At 40.1% G+C, this 17961-nt stretch overlaps 1 protein-coding gene and 1 long non-coding RNA gene across 8 annotated transcripts in view; one reads left to right on the forward strand and one right to left on the reverse strand.

The window, feature by feature from the left end:
- Positions 1-2812: 2812 nt before the first annotated feature.
- Positions 2813-17892, reverse strand: LOC139961445 (uncharacterized). The gene is made up of 5 exons (XR_011790890.1): positions 16836-17892; positions 4307-4374; positions 3975-3997; positions 3568-3669; positions 2813-3142 (listed from the first exon to the last, which is right to left on the reverse strand). It is a non-coding gene; the product is annotated as an uncharacterized lncRNA (long non-coding RNA).
- The window catches only part of LOC139961444 (uncharacterized), a 55268-nt gene continuing 53483 nt past the window's right edge, over positions 16177-17961 (forward strand). For 2 of the 7 annotated variants that reach the window (XM_071960613.1, XM_071960616.1), the window contains exon 1: positions 16179-16630. In XM_071960613.1, coding sequence (XP_071816714.1) covers positions 16463-16630 — 168 coding nt within the window. In that variant the 5' untranslated portion in view covers positions 16179-16462. Of the gene's footprint in view, positions 16631-17961 lie in introns of all 7 variants that reach the window. The other 5 variants (XM_071960618.1, XM_071960620.1, XM_071960615.1 and 2 more) reach the window with 4 other exon arrangements.

The raw sequence follows: 17961 nt of genomic DNA on the forward strand, positions 1-17961 counted from the left end.
ATGACACTAAATAACTCATCTTTGTGAAGGGGGGGGGGGTTGAATGAAAAGGAGAGGTGTACATACCCAAACCCACTGGATCCGCACCTGACTTAGATATGTGTTCCCCTTCCCACCCCTCCCCCCGCGCAGACCGGTCCCCTGTAGATGAGAGTATCTTCAAAGTATGCTCTTTGTTGACCGGGTTTGAAGGTAGCCTGTAACTAACATTGTCAAATATACCGTTCGGTGTATTGTAGGCTGCATAAGATATATCATTATGGCATGTGGTCATCAAAGTCACAGTTTTCATTTGACATTTTTTTTTGTAGATTTCAGGGCGGACTTCGCGTCAAGTAGATCTGAATTCAGAGGCCTAATCCAGCTGGCCCGGACAGAGACAAATAATAACCACCCCGGGTAATTATGTACAAGAACTATTCCGATGATTCCGGACTATATGATATTGATACCATCTGTTACCCATCAGTATCGTCTGCCTGACGTTACGCATATATGGTGCTTCACAAATCAACGACGAATCAATGAGTTTGCGTAGGCATATACTGATTCCCTTCAAGTAATATTCCATATAAATTGTTACGTCAAGCGACTGCTTCACGCTTAAAGCCTCACGGGCAAAAATACAGATCCCCTGTGTAACCTTTAACCCCTTCCTCAAAGAGAACATTCTTCCAAAACTTAAACAGTTGCTCTCCTTTATAGCTCATCTGCAAGCTTTCAGCTGAGCTATAGCGATCGTGCAATTCTGCTGAAAATCCGCACGGTGGTCGACAGTGGTTTTGTACGTGTGAATTAATTTTTCATGAATACGATCATATTTTATATATTTGAAGGTCATTTAAGGTCACGAGTGGTCATATTCTGAAAACGTAAGAAATGCTACTTCTCCTAAAGCGTTTGTCAAAATCTGCTGAAACTGTCGTGGATATAACGTTTGAATGGCGGTGAACCAAAGTTGTTCAGGAAAAAAATTGGTGGTCATCATTTGAGGGCCTAGCAAGGCCCTCTATAGAGATTTCAGTTTTGATGAAATGTTGGCCACAGATCATATGCAATGATTAATGAAATTTAATTTTCAACTTTTTAGTATTCATGACCAGTAAGCGCATGCGAATAGCAATTATTTACTTGCTATTAAGGTTTCCTATCTAATTCGATGTCATTCTCTGTAAAAAGATTACTTGCAGATTTGTAATTTGAATTTTTCCAGTTTGTGTGTGGAATATACGACATGTGAGAATGACCTATATTGTTGAAGCCCGATTTCTGCTCTTTAACGTTTCTCTCTGATATGTCGATTGTAAACAAGTTGTAGGTCCGCGTAAAGTCCTTATGCTTTATGTCTTTCAATTCAATTGTTTATTACAGTTGTGTAATGCGAGTCAATGGATAGTATTTTCTTTGTAATTTTTTATACGTCACGAGGTGCAACAACCAGGGATCTCGGTGCAGGTATAGTTAACGCTATATATTACAGCTGAAGAACCCTGCTCCCCTTAAGAATATTGTCCCTTGGGTGGGAGCTTTGAACCCCAGGGGTTGCAACAATCAAAACAAATTTCCTAAATAGAAGCTCAGCTGAGCTTCTGCAGCGTTGCTGCACTTGTTTTTGTCTGTAGTAATACCGGCCTTTTAATTTCCTCCTAGTGATATTCGTCACTCAATCTGTATAACATTGTCACAAAGATGATAGTATACAGCGTAAACTTGTAACCCACTGTTAAAGCTGGTTGTGCTCACAATTGCCAGAACCTTATCGATCCTAACGGTTGTTACTTTATATAGCTTTGAACATGATAAAATGAAGAAACATTTATTAAATATTTCTTACAAAATGAACGTTGAGCAGTGAGCAATCACCGAATTAATTTCGAGTAACAATATTTGTCGCACAGACATGCACGTTACCATTTTATATCAATCATGCAAAACAATTAGTAGAAATTGTCAAAATGGTGACTTTTCCTTTCTTATCGAAAGTTAAACTAAGTTTGCAAATGAAGCTGTGATGGACATTAATTATTATTATTATAGATTCAAGTGCAGAAAATAATAATAAAAGGGGATATGTGTAAAAGGCAAGTTGACGTAGGAACACTCAATCGTTGAAACCATAAGAACAACCAAACATCTATAACTCGCTACATGGGAAGGAGCAGCCAATATTGAGGTAAATGACATGGGCACAGGGATTCTGTTACACGTTAATCTTACATGGCTTCTTATAGAATGGTGCGATTTGAAATGAACGCAGAATAATCCTTAATATTTCTTCGTTCCACGCTTTACTTAACTTGACTTTGTATAAAGAAAATAAAGGTCCATGCGTTCTTCGAACCAGTTTGACCCTGTTTTAAGAATCACGATAACATATATAAACACAAGAATGACCAAACTTGCACATGGTTTCAAAGATGTGTCTGGCGGAGGCGGGGGTGGGTGGTGGTTTAAAACATCCTACCGATTTAGATAGGGGGCATTAACCTTGATTGAAGAAGCAGATCTTTGATAAATCAGGCGATGAAGCTCTAGAGTCGTTGACGCTGACTCTCATGCATACAGGAGGGGCCAGGGTCCTTCCCATGGAATATTTTAGTCGTCAAATGGTGCAAAAGAGACAGGAGAGACAGCAGTCAAAAACAACTTTCCCAAACAGCTTAAAATCTTAAACTACTTGGGAGATATCACAGATTTAATGAATATTTAATCAAGTCTATACATATGACATCACTTAAGCATGTGCTTCAATTTCATTATGTTTTTTCTTGATGTCTTAAATTGTTTATTTTCTGTATTAGAGATGGATTTTCCAAATGCCAAATCTAGAATATAACTAATTATATCTTAATATATCTAGTATAACCTTGCAATGCATGGCATTGGTTTCAGTTTCAACATTTATATTATTCTACCTTAAAAACAAATGTTTGAAAAAACAAAGCAAAGAGACAGGAGAAGGTTTCAGACGGCCCTCATGACACTATGACATAACAGTTATTACAAAATGATAGCCCCCATAAACGACTTTTACACTGGGACAGGCCTATCTCCCAAATGGAACAAGATTTTTCTTAACTGTTTCTTGGAGTTTATCATCACAAAGATCTCCGTCCAAAAATGATGATTGGGCTTGCATCCTCTGTAAATTAAGAATCAAATTTAAAGTTTATACATACCCGTCGAACGGTTAGTACCACAGCAAGTTTTATGTGACAAAGGTTGAGCGTATTACTACTTCGAAGTATTCCATACCCTTGATTTGAAAGTACACATTGTACGGAAGCTTATAGGTGTAGTGTGTGCAATCATTAATGCTCTTGATGAAGAAATCCAATGGCAAGAAAGAATTGTCTTTTCTTCTCTCCGTCAGTAGAGCGGGATCCAGAGCGAATTTGTATGAGTGTGCACCATGTATGGGAGGATACCCTCCCCCCACCTATCCATGCCACTCCGATCCTACACTTAAACATTAAAAAATGAGCCTATAATAATGAGCAGAACGTACCTTGCGTTCATACTTAATTGTGGACTTAATTTATAGTCTAAATATACATTATGACTCACCATTTGACGTCGGGAGTTTGCTTCAACTGCCCCAGGGCAATATACTCTTCTTTAGCAAATTCTCAGGATTCACCCCTGTTCAGGATCCTTCTTCAACTATCTCTTTTAATCAAGTAAGAGATTTAAACGTTAAAGCAATAGCACGCCCACGATTTTTCGAAATCAAGGAGACAATTATCGATAGATACCGTTATCACTACCATAGTTGTGGCGCATTATAATAATAAAAACATATAGGCCTATAGGTTTAAAGTAAGGAACGCTCGCACGCGAAATATGCTAATATTTTCCACCGTGTACCTTGTAATGAGAAAAATTGTTTGACTTTTAAGTAAGGTATTAAAGATTTGTTATGGAAGCATAGAGGACACGATGACTTACACAAATGGTAAAAATCTCAAACTTACCAATCTTTCTCCATCCACTAATCCTGTACAATGGAAAATAAAATTGAAAATACTGGCTTTGATACTTTGTACCGTTTTGACAAAGCGTCAAAAATTTATGATGTTTATTTTCAATGTTTCTACCATGTTTTGCCACGACTTTAACTAGTCAACGTAATGCACTTATACGCTTCCGTAGAGTATACTTTTCAATATCTTTAATATCTTTACAAGTTCAATCGTTGCTAATAAGGTAATACCACCAGACCGTGTGCAAGTTCAACGCAAAATGCTAGATTGCAAGATTAATTTCAGTACATAAAAGGTTAACTGTACAAAAATGCATAAATTACCTTATCATCCGTAATGGACATTGCTTAATTTATTGCCTTCAATACATGTTTTCTCCTGGCTTCTTGAGCTATGGGTGAAGGAATAAGACGGGTACGATGTAATTTGCTTCTTACTGATTCCTGTTGGTAATGTGTGTGCTGCTACTTTATGATTCTATAACAGCTGTTGGAACTATTCGGAACAAAACTTGTAATGGATTCGGCTTATGGCTTACAAATTGTGCACTTACCGTCCACGTGCAAACGTATATCGATTTCACAGTGTCATGATTATAATTCACTAATTGCATTTGATATGTATATTCTCAGTATCTTTAGCAGAACTGAGGAGCCTGAAGAGAAGAAATATAAAACTCTTCCATACGTTTCAGTGTTATACGATGCTGGCTGAACTCCTTTTTACGAACAAATAGCGAATTATTTTAGTTGAGTTTTAGCATCATTAAAGTCGTCTATTCATATGCTCAAAAGCCGAGAGTTATAGGTCAGTCCACGAGGATAATTATGTTACTGGGGTCCCTTGCACCCATGATTCAAGTTTATCTTTACAACGAAAAAAACATCCCATATGTTTTCGCGCCAAATCATCAACAGTCGCCCCTCTCGTCACTTCTATAATTGTACAGCCTCGTTGCAGGGCAAAGTTTTCAGATATTTCAAAGAAACAAGCAGGGGCGTAGGAAGCTTCCAAAAAGTGGGGGGAGGGGGCATTACATCAGAGGGGCACTTTCTCATTCCACAACCAACACTCGTTATGCTATAAACCGGTACACACCGGCCATATCACTTAAATATATATGATGTGTTAGTATGCTATCAATACTATATATTATGGCGCTCTGCAACATTGAGTTTTTATTTATTGATATTGTTTATTGTTAACCGTGCTACAAAAAGATATGGGTGCCAATTTAAAAATAGCCTGAACAGACTAAAAATAAATAATTAAAATAAAATTTTAAAATTAACAAAGGCTTAAGATATCCAAAAGACAGTTCTTCATCAAAGGGGCACATTTTATTTGCCAGTAGGGCACATTGCTATTTTGCCGGGGAAAAAAAAGTGGGTGGCACATGCCCAAGTGGCCCCTCCCCAGCTCCTATCCCCTGGAAACAAGTCGATGGTGTATAAATACCCAGTTGTAGATCTTCACTCTAAATAGAGACGATAAGCAAAATCAAATAGGCTATAGCTTTTTCTCCTTTCAGGTATATAGCCTCTCAGTCAGCTACAACACAGAAAGTCTGAAACCCATTCTCAATTCATTACAAACAAGAAAACTCAAAATAAAATAAAACTGTTAGAAAACTGCTTATCCACTAGAGAGCCTGTGTAAGAGAATTTGTAAGAGTAAGTTGACCTGACGATTCGATCCCAGCAGGATCTGCTTCAGAGGCGAAATGACAAAAAAAAAAAAAAAAAAAAAAAAAACAACTTTCAGCTATACCGCCCTCCTATCATTCTGCAGCAGCTACCATGCAGTTGGCTATAACATTTAGCATATTTGCTCCTCAAATCCGGTAACTCACAAACATGTTGTTGATTTGTTTTACCGGTGTGAAGTTAGATACTTATTCCCCGTTCCTCGTTCGACATTCGCGAATGAGTAACTGCTACCGATTCAGTTACGTATTCGACAATGGTATCGACATAACACCTCTGGCAAGACAAAAGCTTTCTTACAAGATGTTCAACATATGGTCGTGGAAAGAGGTTTATCTATGGCCCATGGGTCATATGAACTCTAATAACTATGTAGAAGGGTACCATAATGCATCTTGCCCGGTCCAAATAGTTTTTGACCAACTAAAATGACCAGTACTTCATCAGCTCTTAAATTAATGTAAAAAAATTACTTTAGGCCCTAATCAAGACTAGCACGCCTTGGACCACCTTACCAATGGGTCATATGAATTCTTAACACATTGTAGAAGGATACCATAATGCGTCTTGCCCGGTCCAAAGAAGGCTTGACCAATTAAAATGACCATTAAATCAACATTTTTTTAAATAAATGTAACGGGAACTGAAATAAAAACATTTGGGCCCTAATCAAATCCAGCACGCCTTGGACCGCCCAACCAATGGGTCATGGGAAGTCTGAGGACCTTGTAGAAGGGTAACATAATGCGTCTTGCCCGGTCCAAAGAGTGCTTGACCAATTTAAATGACCATTAAATCATTACTTCTTCAATGAGTGTAACGGGACCACGAAAAAGCTTTGGGCCCTAATCCATGCAGCACGCCTTGGACCACCTAACCAATGGGTGACATTAACTCTAAGGACATTGTAGAAGAGTACCATAATGCGTCTTGCCCGGTCCAAAGCGTGCTTGACCAATTTAAATGACCATTAAATCATTACTTCTTTAATGAGTGTAATTGGACCATGAAAAAGCTTTGGGCCCTAATCCATGCAGCACGCTTTGGACCACCAAACCGATGGTTAACATGAACTCTAAGGACATTGTAGAAGAGTACCATAATGCGTCTTGCCCGGTCCAAAGCGTGCTTGACCAATTAAACTGACCATGAAATCATTACTTCATCATCGAGTGTAACGGGACCACGAAAAAGCTTTGGGCCCTAATCCATGCAGCACGCTTTGGACCACCTAACCAATGGGTAACATGTACTCTCAGGACTTTGTAAAAGAGTACCATAATGCGTCTTGCCCGGTCCAAAGCGTGCTTGACCAATTAAACTGACCATTAAATCATTACTTCATCATCGAGTGTAAAGGGACCACGAAAAAGCTTTGGGCCCTAATCCATGCAGCACGCTTTGGACCACCAAACCGATGGTTAACATGAACTCTAAGGACATTGTAGAAGAGTACCATAATGCGTCTTGCCCGGTCCAAAGCGTGCTTGACCAATTAAACTGACCATGAAATCATTACTTCATCATCGAGTGTAACGGGACCACGAAAAAGCTTTGGGCCCTAATCCATGCAGCACGCTTTGGACCACCAAACCGATGGTTAACATGAACTCTAAGGACATTGTAGAAGAGTACCATAATGCGTCTTGCCCGGTCCAAAGCGTGCTTGACCAATTAAACTGACCATGAAATCATTACTTCATCATCGAGTGTAACGGGACCACGAAAAAGCTTTGGGCCCTAATCCATGCAGCACGCTTTGGACCACCTAACCAATGGGTAACATGTACTCTCAGGACTTTGTAAAAGAGTACCATAATGCGTCTTGCCCGGTCCAAAGCGTGCTTGACCAATTAAACTGACCATTAAATCATTACTTCATCATCGAGTGTAACGGGACCACGAAAAAGCTTTGGACCCTTATCCATGCAGCACGCTTTGGACCACCAAACCGATGGTTAACATGAACTCTAAGGACATTGTAGAAGAGTACCATAATGCGTCTTGCCCGGTCCAAAGCGTGCTTGACCAATTAAACTGACCATGAAATCATTACTTCATCATCGAGTGTAACGGGACCACGAAAAAGCTTTGGGCCCTAATCCATGCAGCACGCTTTGGACCACCAAACCGATGGTTAACATGAACTCTAAGGACATTGTAGAAGAGTACCATAATGCGTCTTGCCCGGTCCAAAGCGTGCTTGACCAATTAAACTGACCATGAAATCATTACTTCATCATCGAGTGTAACGGGACCACGAAAAAGCTTTGGGCCCTAATCCATGCAGCACGCTTTGGACCACCTAACCAATGGGTAACATGTACTCTCAGGACTTTGTAAAAGAGTACCATAATGCGTCTTGCCCGGTCCAAAGCGTGCTTGACCAATTAAACTGACCATTAAATCATTACTTCATCATCGAGTGTAAAGGGACCACGAAAAAGCTTTGGGCCCTTATCCATGCAGCACGCTTTGGACCACCAAACCGATGGTTAACATGAACTCTAAGGACATTGTAGAAGAGTACCATAATGCGTCTTGCCCGGTCCAAAGCGTGCTTGACCAATTAAACTGACCATGAAATCATTACTTCATCATCGAGTGTAACGGGACCACGAAAAAGCTTTGGGCCCTAATCCATGCAGCACGCTTTGGACCACCAAACCGATGGTTAACATGAACTCTAAGGACATTGTAGAAGAGTACCATAATGCGTCTTGCCCGGTCCAAAGCGTGCTTGACCAATTAAACTGACCATGAAATCATTACTTCATCATCGAGTGTAACGGGACCACGAAAAAGCTTTGGGCCCTAATCCATGCAGCACGCTTTGGACCACCTAACCAATGGGTAACATGTACTCTCAGGACTTTGTAAAAGAATACCATAATGCGTCTTGCCCGGTCCAAAGCGTGCTTGACCAATTAAACTGACCATTAAATCATTACTTCATCATCGAGTGTAACGGGACCACGAAAAAGCTTTGGACCCTTATCCATGCAGCACGCTTTGGACCACCAAACCGATGGTTAACATGAACTCTAAGGACATTGTGGAAGAGTACCATAATGCGTCTTGCCCGGTCCAAAGCGTGCTTGACCAATTAAACTGACCATGAAATCATTACTTCATCATCGAGTGTAACGGGACCACGAAAAAGCTTTGGGCCCTAATCCATGCAGCACGCTTTGGACCACCAAACCGATGGTTAACATGAACTCTAAGGACATTGTAGAAGAGTACCATAATGCGTCTTGCCCGGTCCAAAGCGTGCTTGACCAATTAAACTGACCATGAAATCATTACTTCATCATCGAGTGTAACGGGACCACGAAAAAGCTTTGGGCCCTAATCCATGCAGCACGCTTTGGACCACCAAACCGATGGTTAACATGAACTCTAAGGACATTGTAGAAGAGTACCATAATGCGTCTTGCCCGGTCCAAAGCGTGCTTGACCAATTAAACTGACCATGAAATCATTACTTCATCATCGAGTGTAACGGGACCACGAAAAAGCTTTGGGCCCTAATCCATGCAGCACGCTTTGGACCACCAAACCGATGGTTAACATGAACTCTAAGGACATTGTAGAAGAGTACCATAATGCGTCTTGCCCGGTCCAAAGCGTGCTTGACCAATTTAAATGACCACTAAATCATTGCTTCTTTAATGAGTGAAAAGGGACCACGAAAAAGCTTTGGGCCCTAATCCAGACCAGAACGCCTTGGACCACCTAACCGATGGGTCATATGATTTTTTAAGACAGCGTAGAAGAGTACCATAATACGTCTTGCCAGGTCCAAAGTGTGCTTGACCAATTTAAATGACCACTACATCATCACTTCTAAATGAGTGTCCATCTCATATGTTATGTATCGTGCGTTTAGTGTCAACCGGTAGCATTACAAATTGCACTTTGGACCCTCAAGGAATGAAAAAGAGAGAACTCGTTTTAAGTGCATTCCAATTAATGGCAGAATGTCTATATACATGGCCAAATTCTGTCGGAAAGTTTTTACAATTTAAAAAAGCCTCTAAATGACTTCCGAATTCATCGATATGTTAGCATATAACACTTTAACTTACTCAAATCACTTACGAAATTTCAGCCTAATCAAAAGGGAAAAATTGCAATGTGGCAGATATTTGAACACGATGGCATAAAGCGACAGCATCTTTCTATGGCTGTAGCAAGGTCGTAGCAAGGCTGTAGCAGGCTTGTAGCCAGCTTGCACTGTCATGATAGCCCAAATGAAGCTTATGAAGCTACAGCCGGATAAACAATCAAAGAAATAAACCATCCCCTATATAGGCCTACCAAGTACCATGAATTAATGGTACATGCAGTAACGTTCAAACATTGAACAATATCACTTTAACTCTCCTAACGTGGGTCAGAGACATTCGTAGAAGGAAAGATATTCCGATATTTCATTCATTTGGGAATACAAATGCAAAAAAGCAGTTAAACTGTCAACATGCTGCAGATTATTTCAGTTATCTATCAATTTTAATGGTTCGACGCAAGGGAGCAATCACGCTATGATAAATATGAACTCTCAGCCTTTTAAAGGTATTCCATGGACGTTAAATGACGGTAGGCAGTCAGCTCGTACATCGGTATCAATTAGTTCGAGCCTAATGTTCAAGCGCTCTTTTACGAGAGAAAACTTCTAGGAAACATCCTGAATGAATCATTCAATTACAATCAGAACGCATGGTCCTTTATTCCGCTCCTTCAAATTTATCTTATGAAGTATTGAGTAATAGTGTATGGAACATCTTTGCACTATAGATTGGTAAAAGTGTATCAATTCTACCAGACTAAAGTAATCTGGCATGAAAATTTTTCTTCTGCAAGTACATTTCAATCCAATCAGAGAATAAATGGGGAGGGGTGGGGGGGGGGGGTGGATATTAAGCATGTAATATTTCTCTTGACTTCTATACTTCCATAATTGACTCAGCATATAGCCTAATTGATATTTACCGAAGAATTAATACATTAAATACAATTGTAAGTGATTAGAAAGTGTATTTTTAACTTAAATTAACAAACGCGAAATTGGCCTTACATCTAGCACTTTTGCTAATGGATTGAATGTGTTTTGTGTATTGTGTAAAATTTGTATAGCTAGATACAGGGACGTAGCTAATGCATGATGATTGGGGGTTTAGTGGCTGAAATTCCAACTGGATGGGTTTTGGAGCCAGAAAATTCCGACTGCTGCCTTGTACCCCCCACCCCCCGCACTATACTCGTCAACGATACGGTCAGTGTCAGTCAGACACCCTATCTTTCGCGACTGCACTTTTGTTCCAAACTTTTCTCGGTACATTTGTACCACTGGCCCTCACTTTACAAACATATCAATCACTCTGGTTAAGCGAGTAAGCAACTGAGTACAAGTTATCTGCTTGATAAGCTACATAGACTACTGACTAAAAAAGCTATGTTAATGTAACAAAGGGGAAACTTTTTTTCGAAAATTATATTCGACGACATAGTGAATTACCCAAAAATACAGTGCTTTTTCCTAGCGGGCTTAATATTATTTTCTTGGGGGTGGGGGTGGGGCTATTTATCACTCACATGAATAAAAAAAAATTGTTCACTTTATTCCAACTGAGCATTTGGAATGATGTGAACAATTAAACATTTTGCAGAAAAATGTTGAGTTGACGTTATACGATAAGTTGTCAATTAAACATTTTGCAGAAATTTTTTCAATTGCTCAATTGGAATGAAGTGAACAATTGAACATTTTGCCAAAAATGTCCAATTGACGAGATAAGATAAGTTGTCAATTAAACATTTCTCAGAAAAGTTTTTCAATTGTTCTTATGGAATGAAGTAAACAAATGAACATTTAGCAGCAAAAAATGACTAATTGACGAGATTTGATTAGTTTTCAATTAAACATCTTTCACAAAATTGTTCAAATACTCATTTAAAGCAAGTAAGCAATGCAACATTTTTCTGTTTTTTGATAACATTTTATCTTGTTATCTAAACAATTTACAGAAAAATTTCACCTTATGGGGCAAAGTTTTTCTTAGGTCGATGGCATTTTTAAGCTTCCGTAGATTAGCATTGAGCGTTTTAATAGTATATGTTGTGCAGAAGTTCTATTAGGCATTTTTTTTAGAGTATTCAAAATCATACGAAGTTTTGTATGGTGGAGTATAAAGATCGCGACATACAATTTCTCATTGTGACAAGGAAATCGTAGCAAATATGACTGATTCAAGGTCAATTTTGACCGAAAATTTTAGGTCACTACAAGAATATTTGAAAATTCGAGTGCGCCAGTCGGAAAAATTCGAGTGCGACAGTCGGAAATTCCGACTGTCGCACAAATTTTTTCCAACTTTCGCCAGTTTTACCAAGATTGGGGGGGGGGGGGGATGAGACACCCCACACCCCCCTCTAGGGACGTCCCTGGCTAGATTATGGACGTTATAATTAATAATTAGGTAGAACTGAATGAAAGGAAATCAACTAAAAAAATCACACTAACTCTGATCTATGTTTAGTTGGAATAAACCCAGTGAGACTTCTTATGGTGGATCTGCCTTCTACACTCCAAGAGAAACTTTCTATTGAAAAATCGCTAAGAGAAAGAACAAGCACATGCATGGGAACACGATAAAATCAAAATGCATAGAATGGCACTATAGGGTAACTTGGATGGTTCATTACCAACTATGGCTAATGGAGATCATAAATAAATCAGAAAGGGATTTCGGCATAAAATATATGTCTGGGTAGACCTATTTCACTTGAAGACTATTTTGCTAAATAAACTATTAAAGTCAGTTTATCTCCGCTTGACCCGAGATGACTGATTGTCTGTTTATAGCTCCATGGTCAGCTCTAGAATGTAGCAGTGGAATCTTTCAGAATCTACGAAGGGGGTTAAAGCGTTCAAAACCACTTTCAAGAAGAGAGGCAAGAACACTTCTTTGTTCTTTAAATCTGTAAATATGTGAAGGGTTGACGGGTGAAATGAATAAAAGAAATAAAATTAAGTTCTATAAACGAACAATTAAAACAAAGACGTTTTCAGTTCGTTGCCAGTCTACAGAAATCACTTCATTCTGAAAATGTAGTTGCGCTAAGGCCCCCCCCCCCCCAAAAGAAGAAGAGTGCGCGTGTGTTTCTCCGGAATGGGAAGGAAACTTTGTATGCTGATGATTGTAAAGCACCAATAAGCATTAAACTTGCGAGCCAAAGGTGTTGCTTTTGTTTTGTATCACCACACTGGTACAGACGTAGAGTTGAAATTCAAAAAAGAAGATATTGATGAATCTACTGGATAATGATTGTGCATTAGTCGTTTGTATTGGTCAAATACTCTTTGGACCGGGTAAGACGCATTATGGAACTCTTCAACAATGTCCTTAGAATTCATAAGACCAATTGGTTGGGTGGTCCGAGGCGTGCTGGTCTTCACAAGGGCCTAAACATATTTGCAGGTCCATTAACATTCATTAACGAAGTAATGATTTAGTGGTCATTTAAATTGGTCAAGCACTCTTTGGACCGGGCAAGACGCATTATGGTACCGTTCTACAATGTTCTTGGACTTCCTGTGACCTATTGGTTAGGTGGTCCAAGGCGTGCTGGTCTTGATTGGGGCCCAAAGCTTTTTCGTGGTCCCTTTGCACTCATTTAATAAGTAATGATTTAAAGGTCAGTTTAATTGGTCAAGCACGCTTTGGACCGGGCAAGACGCATTATGGTACTCTTTTACAAAGTCCTGAGAGTACATGTTACCCATTGGTTAGGTGGTCCAAAGCGTGCTGCATGGATTAGGGCCCAAAGCTTTTTCGTGGTCCCGTTACACTCGATGATGAAGTAATGATTTCATGGTCAGTTTAATTGGTCAAGCACGCTTTGGACCGGGCAAGACGCATTATGGTACTCTTCTACAATGTCCTTAGAGTTCATGTTAACCATCGGTTTGGTGGTCCAAAGCGTGCTGCATGGATAAGGGCCCAAAGCTTTTTCGTGGTCCCTTTACACTCGATGATGAAGTAATGATTTAATGGTCAGTTTAATTGGTCAAGCACGCTTTGGACCGGGCAAGACGCATTATGGTACTCTTCTACAATGTCCTTAGAGTTCATGTTAACCATCGGTTTGGTGGTCCAAAGCGTGCTGCATGGATTAGGGCCCAAAGCTTTTTCATGGTCCAATTACACTCATTAAAGAAGTAATGATTTAATGGTCATTTAAATTGGTCAAGCACGCTTTGGACCGGGCAAGACGCATTATGGTACTCTTCTACAATGTCCTTAGAGTTAATGTCACCCATTGGTTTGGTGGTCCAAAGCGTGCTGCATGGATTAGGGCCCAAAGCTTTTTCGTGGTCCCGTTACACTCGATGATGAAGTAATGATTTCATGGTCAGTTTAATTGGTCAAGCACGCTTTGGACCGGGCAAGACGCATTATGGTACTCTTCTACAATGTCCTTAGAGTTCATGTTAACCATCGGTTTGGTGGTCCAAAGCGTGCTGCATGGATTAGGGTCCAAAGCTTTTTCGTGGTCCCGTTACACTCGATGATGAAGTAATGATTTAATGGTCAGTTTAATTGGTCAAGCACGCTTTGGACCGGGCAAGACGCATTATGGTACTCTTTTACAAAGTCCTGAGAGTACATGTTACCCATTGGTTAGGTGGTCCAAAGCGTGCTGCATGGATTAGGGCCCAAAGCTTTTTCGTGGTCCCGTTACACTCGATGATGAAGTAATGATTTCATGGTCAGTTTAATTGGTCAAGCACGCTTTGGACCGGGCAAGACGCATTATGGTACTCTTCTACAATGTCCTTAGAGTTCATGTTAACCATCGGTTTGGTGGTCCAAAGCGTGCTGCATGGATTAGGGCCCAAAGCTTTTTCGTGGTCCCGTTACACTCGATGATGAAGTAATGATTTCATGGTCAGTTTAATTGGTCAAGCACGCTTTGGACCGGGCAAGACGCATTATGGTACTCTTCTACAATGTCCTTAGAGTTCATGTTAACCATCGGTTTGGTGGTCCAAAGCGTGCTGCATGGATTAGGGCCCAAAGCTTTTTCGTGGTCCCGTTACACTCGATGATGAAGTAATGATTTCATGGTCAGTTTAATTGGTCAAGCACGCTTTGGACCGGGCAAGACGCATTATGGTACTCTTCTACAATGTCCTTAGAGTTCATGTTAACCATCGGTTTGGTGGTCCAAAGCGTGCTGCATGGATAAGGGCCCAAAGCTTTTTCGTGGTCCCTTTACACTCGATGATGAAGTAATGATTTAATGGTCAGTTTAATTGGTCAAGCACGCTTTGGACCGGGCAAGACGCATTATGGTACTCTTTTACAAAGTCCTGAGAGTACATGTTACCCATTGGTTAGGTGGTCCAAAGCGTGCTGCATGGATTAGGGCCCAAAGCTTTTTCGTGGTCCCGTTACACTCGATGATGAAGTAATGATTTCATGGTCAGTTTAATTGGTCAAGCACGCTTTGGACCGGGCAAGACGCATTATGGTACTCTTCTACAATGTCCTTAGAGTACATGTTAACCATCGGTTTGGTGGTCCAAAGCGTGCTGCATGGATTAGGGCCCAAAGCTTTTTCATGGTCCAATTACACTCATTAAAGAAGTAATGATTTAATGGTCATTTAAGTTGGTCAAGCACGCTTTGGACCGGGCAAGACGCATTATGGTACTCTTCTACAATGTCCTTAGAGTTAATGTCACCCATTGGTTAGGTGGTCCAAGGCGTGCTGCATGGATTAGGGCCCAAAGCTTTTTCGTGGTCCCGTTACACTCATTGAAGAAGTAATGATTTAATGGTCATTTAAATTGGTCAAGCACTCTTTGGACCGGGCAAGACGCATTATGTTACCCTTCTACAAGGTCCTCAGACTTCCCATGACCCATTGGTTGGGCGGTCCAAGGCGTGCTGGATTTGATTAGGGCCCAAATGTTTTTATTTCAGTTCCCGTTACATTTATTTGAAAAAATGTTGATTTAATGGTCATTTTAATTGGTCAAGCCTTCTTTGGACCGGGCAAGACGCATTATGGTATCCTTCTACAATGTGTTAAGAATTCATATGACCCATTGGTAAGGTGGTCCAAGGCGTGCTAGTCTTGATTAGGGCCTAAAGTAATTTTTTTACATTAATTTAAGAGCTGATGAAGTACTGGTCATTTTAGTTGGTCAAAAACTATTTGGACCGGGCAAGATGCATTATGGTACCCTTCTACATAGTTATTAGAGTTCATATGACCCATGGGCCATAGATAAACCTCTTTCCACGACCATATGTTGAACATCTTGTAAGAAAGCTTTTGTCTTGCCAGAGGTGTTATGTCGATACCATTGTCGAATACGTAACTGAATCGGTAGCAGTTACTCATTCGCGAATGTCGAACGAGGAACGGGGAATAAGTATCTAACTTCACACCGGTATTTGTTTTGTTTACGTTACACTATTTTATTCAACACCGTTGGCAGTAAGTAACGTAAATGACCTGCAGATACTCTCGGGCTAGGCTGACCACTATCCTAAGCTAAACCCGTTGATAACTAACTTATATCAAAGATAATCTAGGTTCTCTTTGCTTTGATTCATACGTTGCTGCATGTGGTGATAAGGAAGAACCGTACCTCAACTAGGCTCTCCCTAAAATGTTGGAATAAATCGTTTCAAATAAATCGAGCTATTTTTCTGCATAGGCCTAGTTGGTAACTTACCAGAGTAGAAAGAAAACATGGAGATTTACGAAGCAAAGTGCGCATACAAACAAGTTGCAGACAGTGTCTTAACATTTGAAATCGGTGAGAAGTTTTACGTCCTTGGAAGACCAAATGATAAGTGGTGGTTTGCTAAACGAATCGTAGACAACTTGTTTGGATATGTTCCAGCTGCTTATTTGCAGGTTTGTATGTTGTTTGGAAAACATGCTAAATGATTTACTGACCATTTTACTAATTATTGTGAAATAGCCTAGGCCTAATTTGGTTCTAAAGAGATATAGCCCTTGGCTAGGCCCTTTACCTAGCTTAGGTTAGGGTCGACCTTCATGTAGCCTGTAGGTGTTTCCTAAAGAGATTATATGCCTCTTGGGTAGGCCTAATACTTGCCTTCAATTTGACGTTTTTGTAACCTGTAGTGTAATTTTTTTCTGTAAACTACCTTTACTTAGGTTCCCCATAAGTTAAAGGGAGTGAAGACTCCCGCACGAAGAAACGTCTGATGCCGGTAATCTGACCTAGTTTCGAATTAGGTGTAACATAAGTGTTAGACACCACAATCGATCCCGGTAATTAGACACTATTGTAAAGTCAATACATGCAGCTACAGTCAATACCCACAACACAGTGTACATAGCAGCGATGAACATCTCAGGTCCAGATAAAAGAGGTATCAGGTTTCATTACTGTCTGCATTTTGTAGGTACTAGAAAAAATCTTCCCTTGCAAGCAACGGAAAGTTAGCTATTTTCAGACGGTGCACACGGTTTGGGGCGAGTCTTCAATGCCATTTAACTTAGCGTCTGCTCCCAGCGTTTAATGTTGAAAATTAATGTTACCATGTCTGACACACAGGCCTTAAAACTTAACACAGGCTTGAAACTTAAGTAAGGTTTTATAATTTTAATGCTAGGCTTGGTGAGGTAATTCGCCAGGCAAATGTGGACCAGTCGTAAGAACTTAAAATGTAACGTGTATTTGAAACAAAGGTCTAGGTTAGTGTTCCATGATACTGTACTCATAGCCAACATTTATAGGCTTATCATATAGTCTATATGCTGTAGTTGTACTTAAATATATAAAAAGTGCTAAGCTCGTGCCAAAAATAATTTCCCCCTGCTGGCCTGAATCACAAACAAAGTGGAAACCATGGCTCGCTCTGTAGGCCCAACCATATATAACTATATGGAAAAGACCTAGTGTGCTATTAAAGCTAGAAATCATTGCAGATTGAGTGGGATAAAATATGATTGTGAAGCTTATTGGATTTAGGAATCCCCACAGAGCTAGGCATACTGTATGTGGAATACCATTCCACTGTACATCACTTGAGAAGCATGCTACCAAAATATCGGGGTTACCTCATTTGAAGTAAAATAATGTTTTCAGAAAATGACAACTATCACATTGGTATTAGCTGAAATGAAATGTTTCAGGTAAAACTTGATTGCTGGTTGGGGTGGGCAGGGGGGGGGAGAGCTAGAAGGGAAGTGGGTGGCTGCTTCAGGAATGGAAA

The sequence above is a fragment of the Apostichopus japonicus genome, chromosome 20, assembly GCF_037975245.1.
Source record: "Apostichopus japonicus isolate 1M-3 chromosome 20, ASM3797524v1, whole genome shotgun sequence".
Classification (NCBI taxonomy): domain Eukaryota; kingdom Metazoa; phylum Echinodermata; class Holothuroidea; order Aspidochirotida; family Stichopodidae; genus Apostichopus; species Apostichopus japonicus.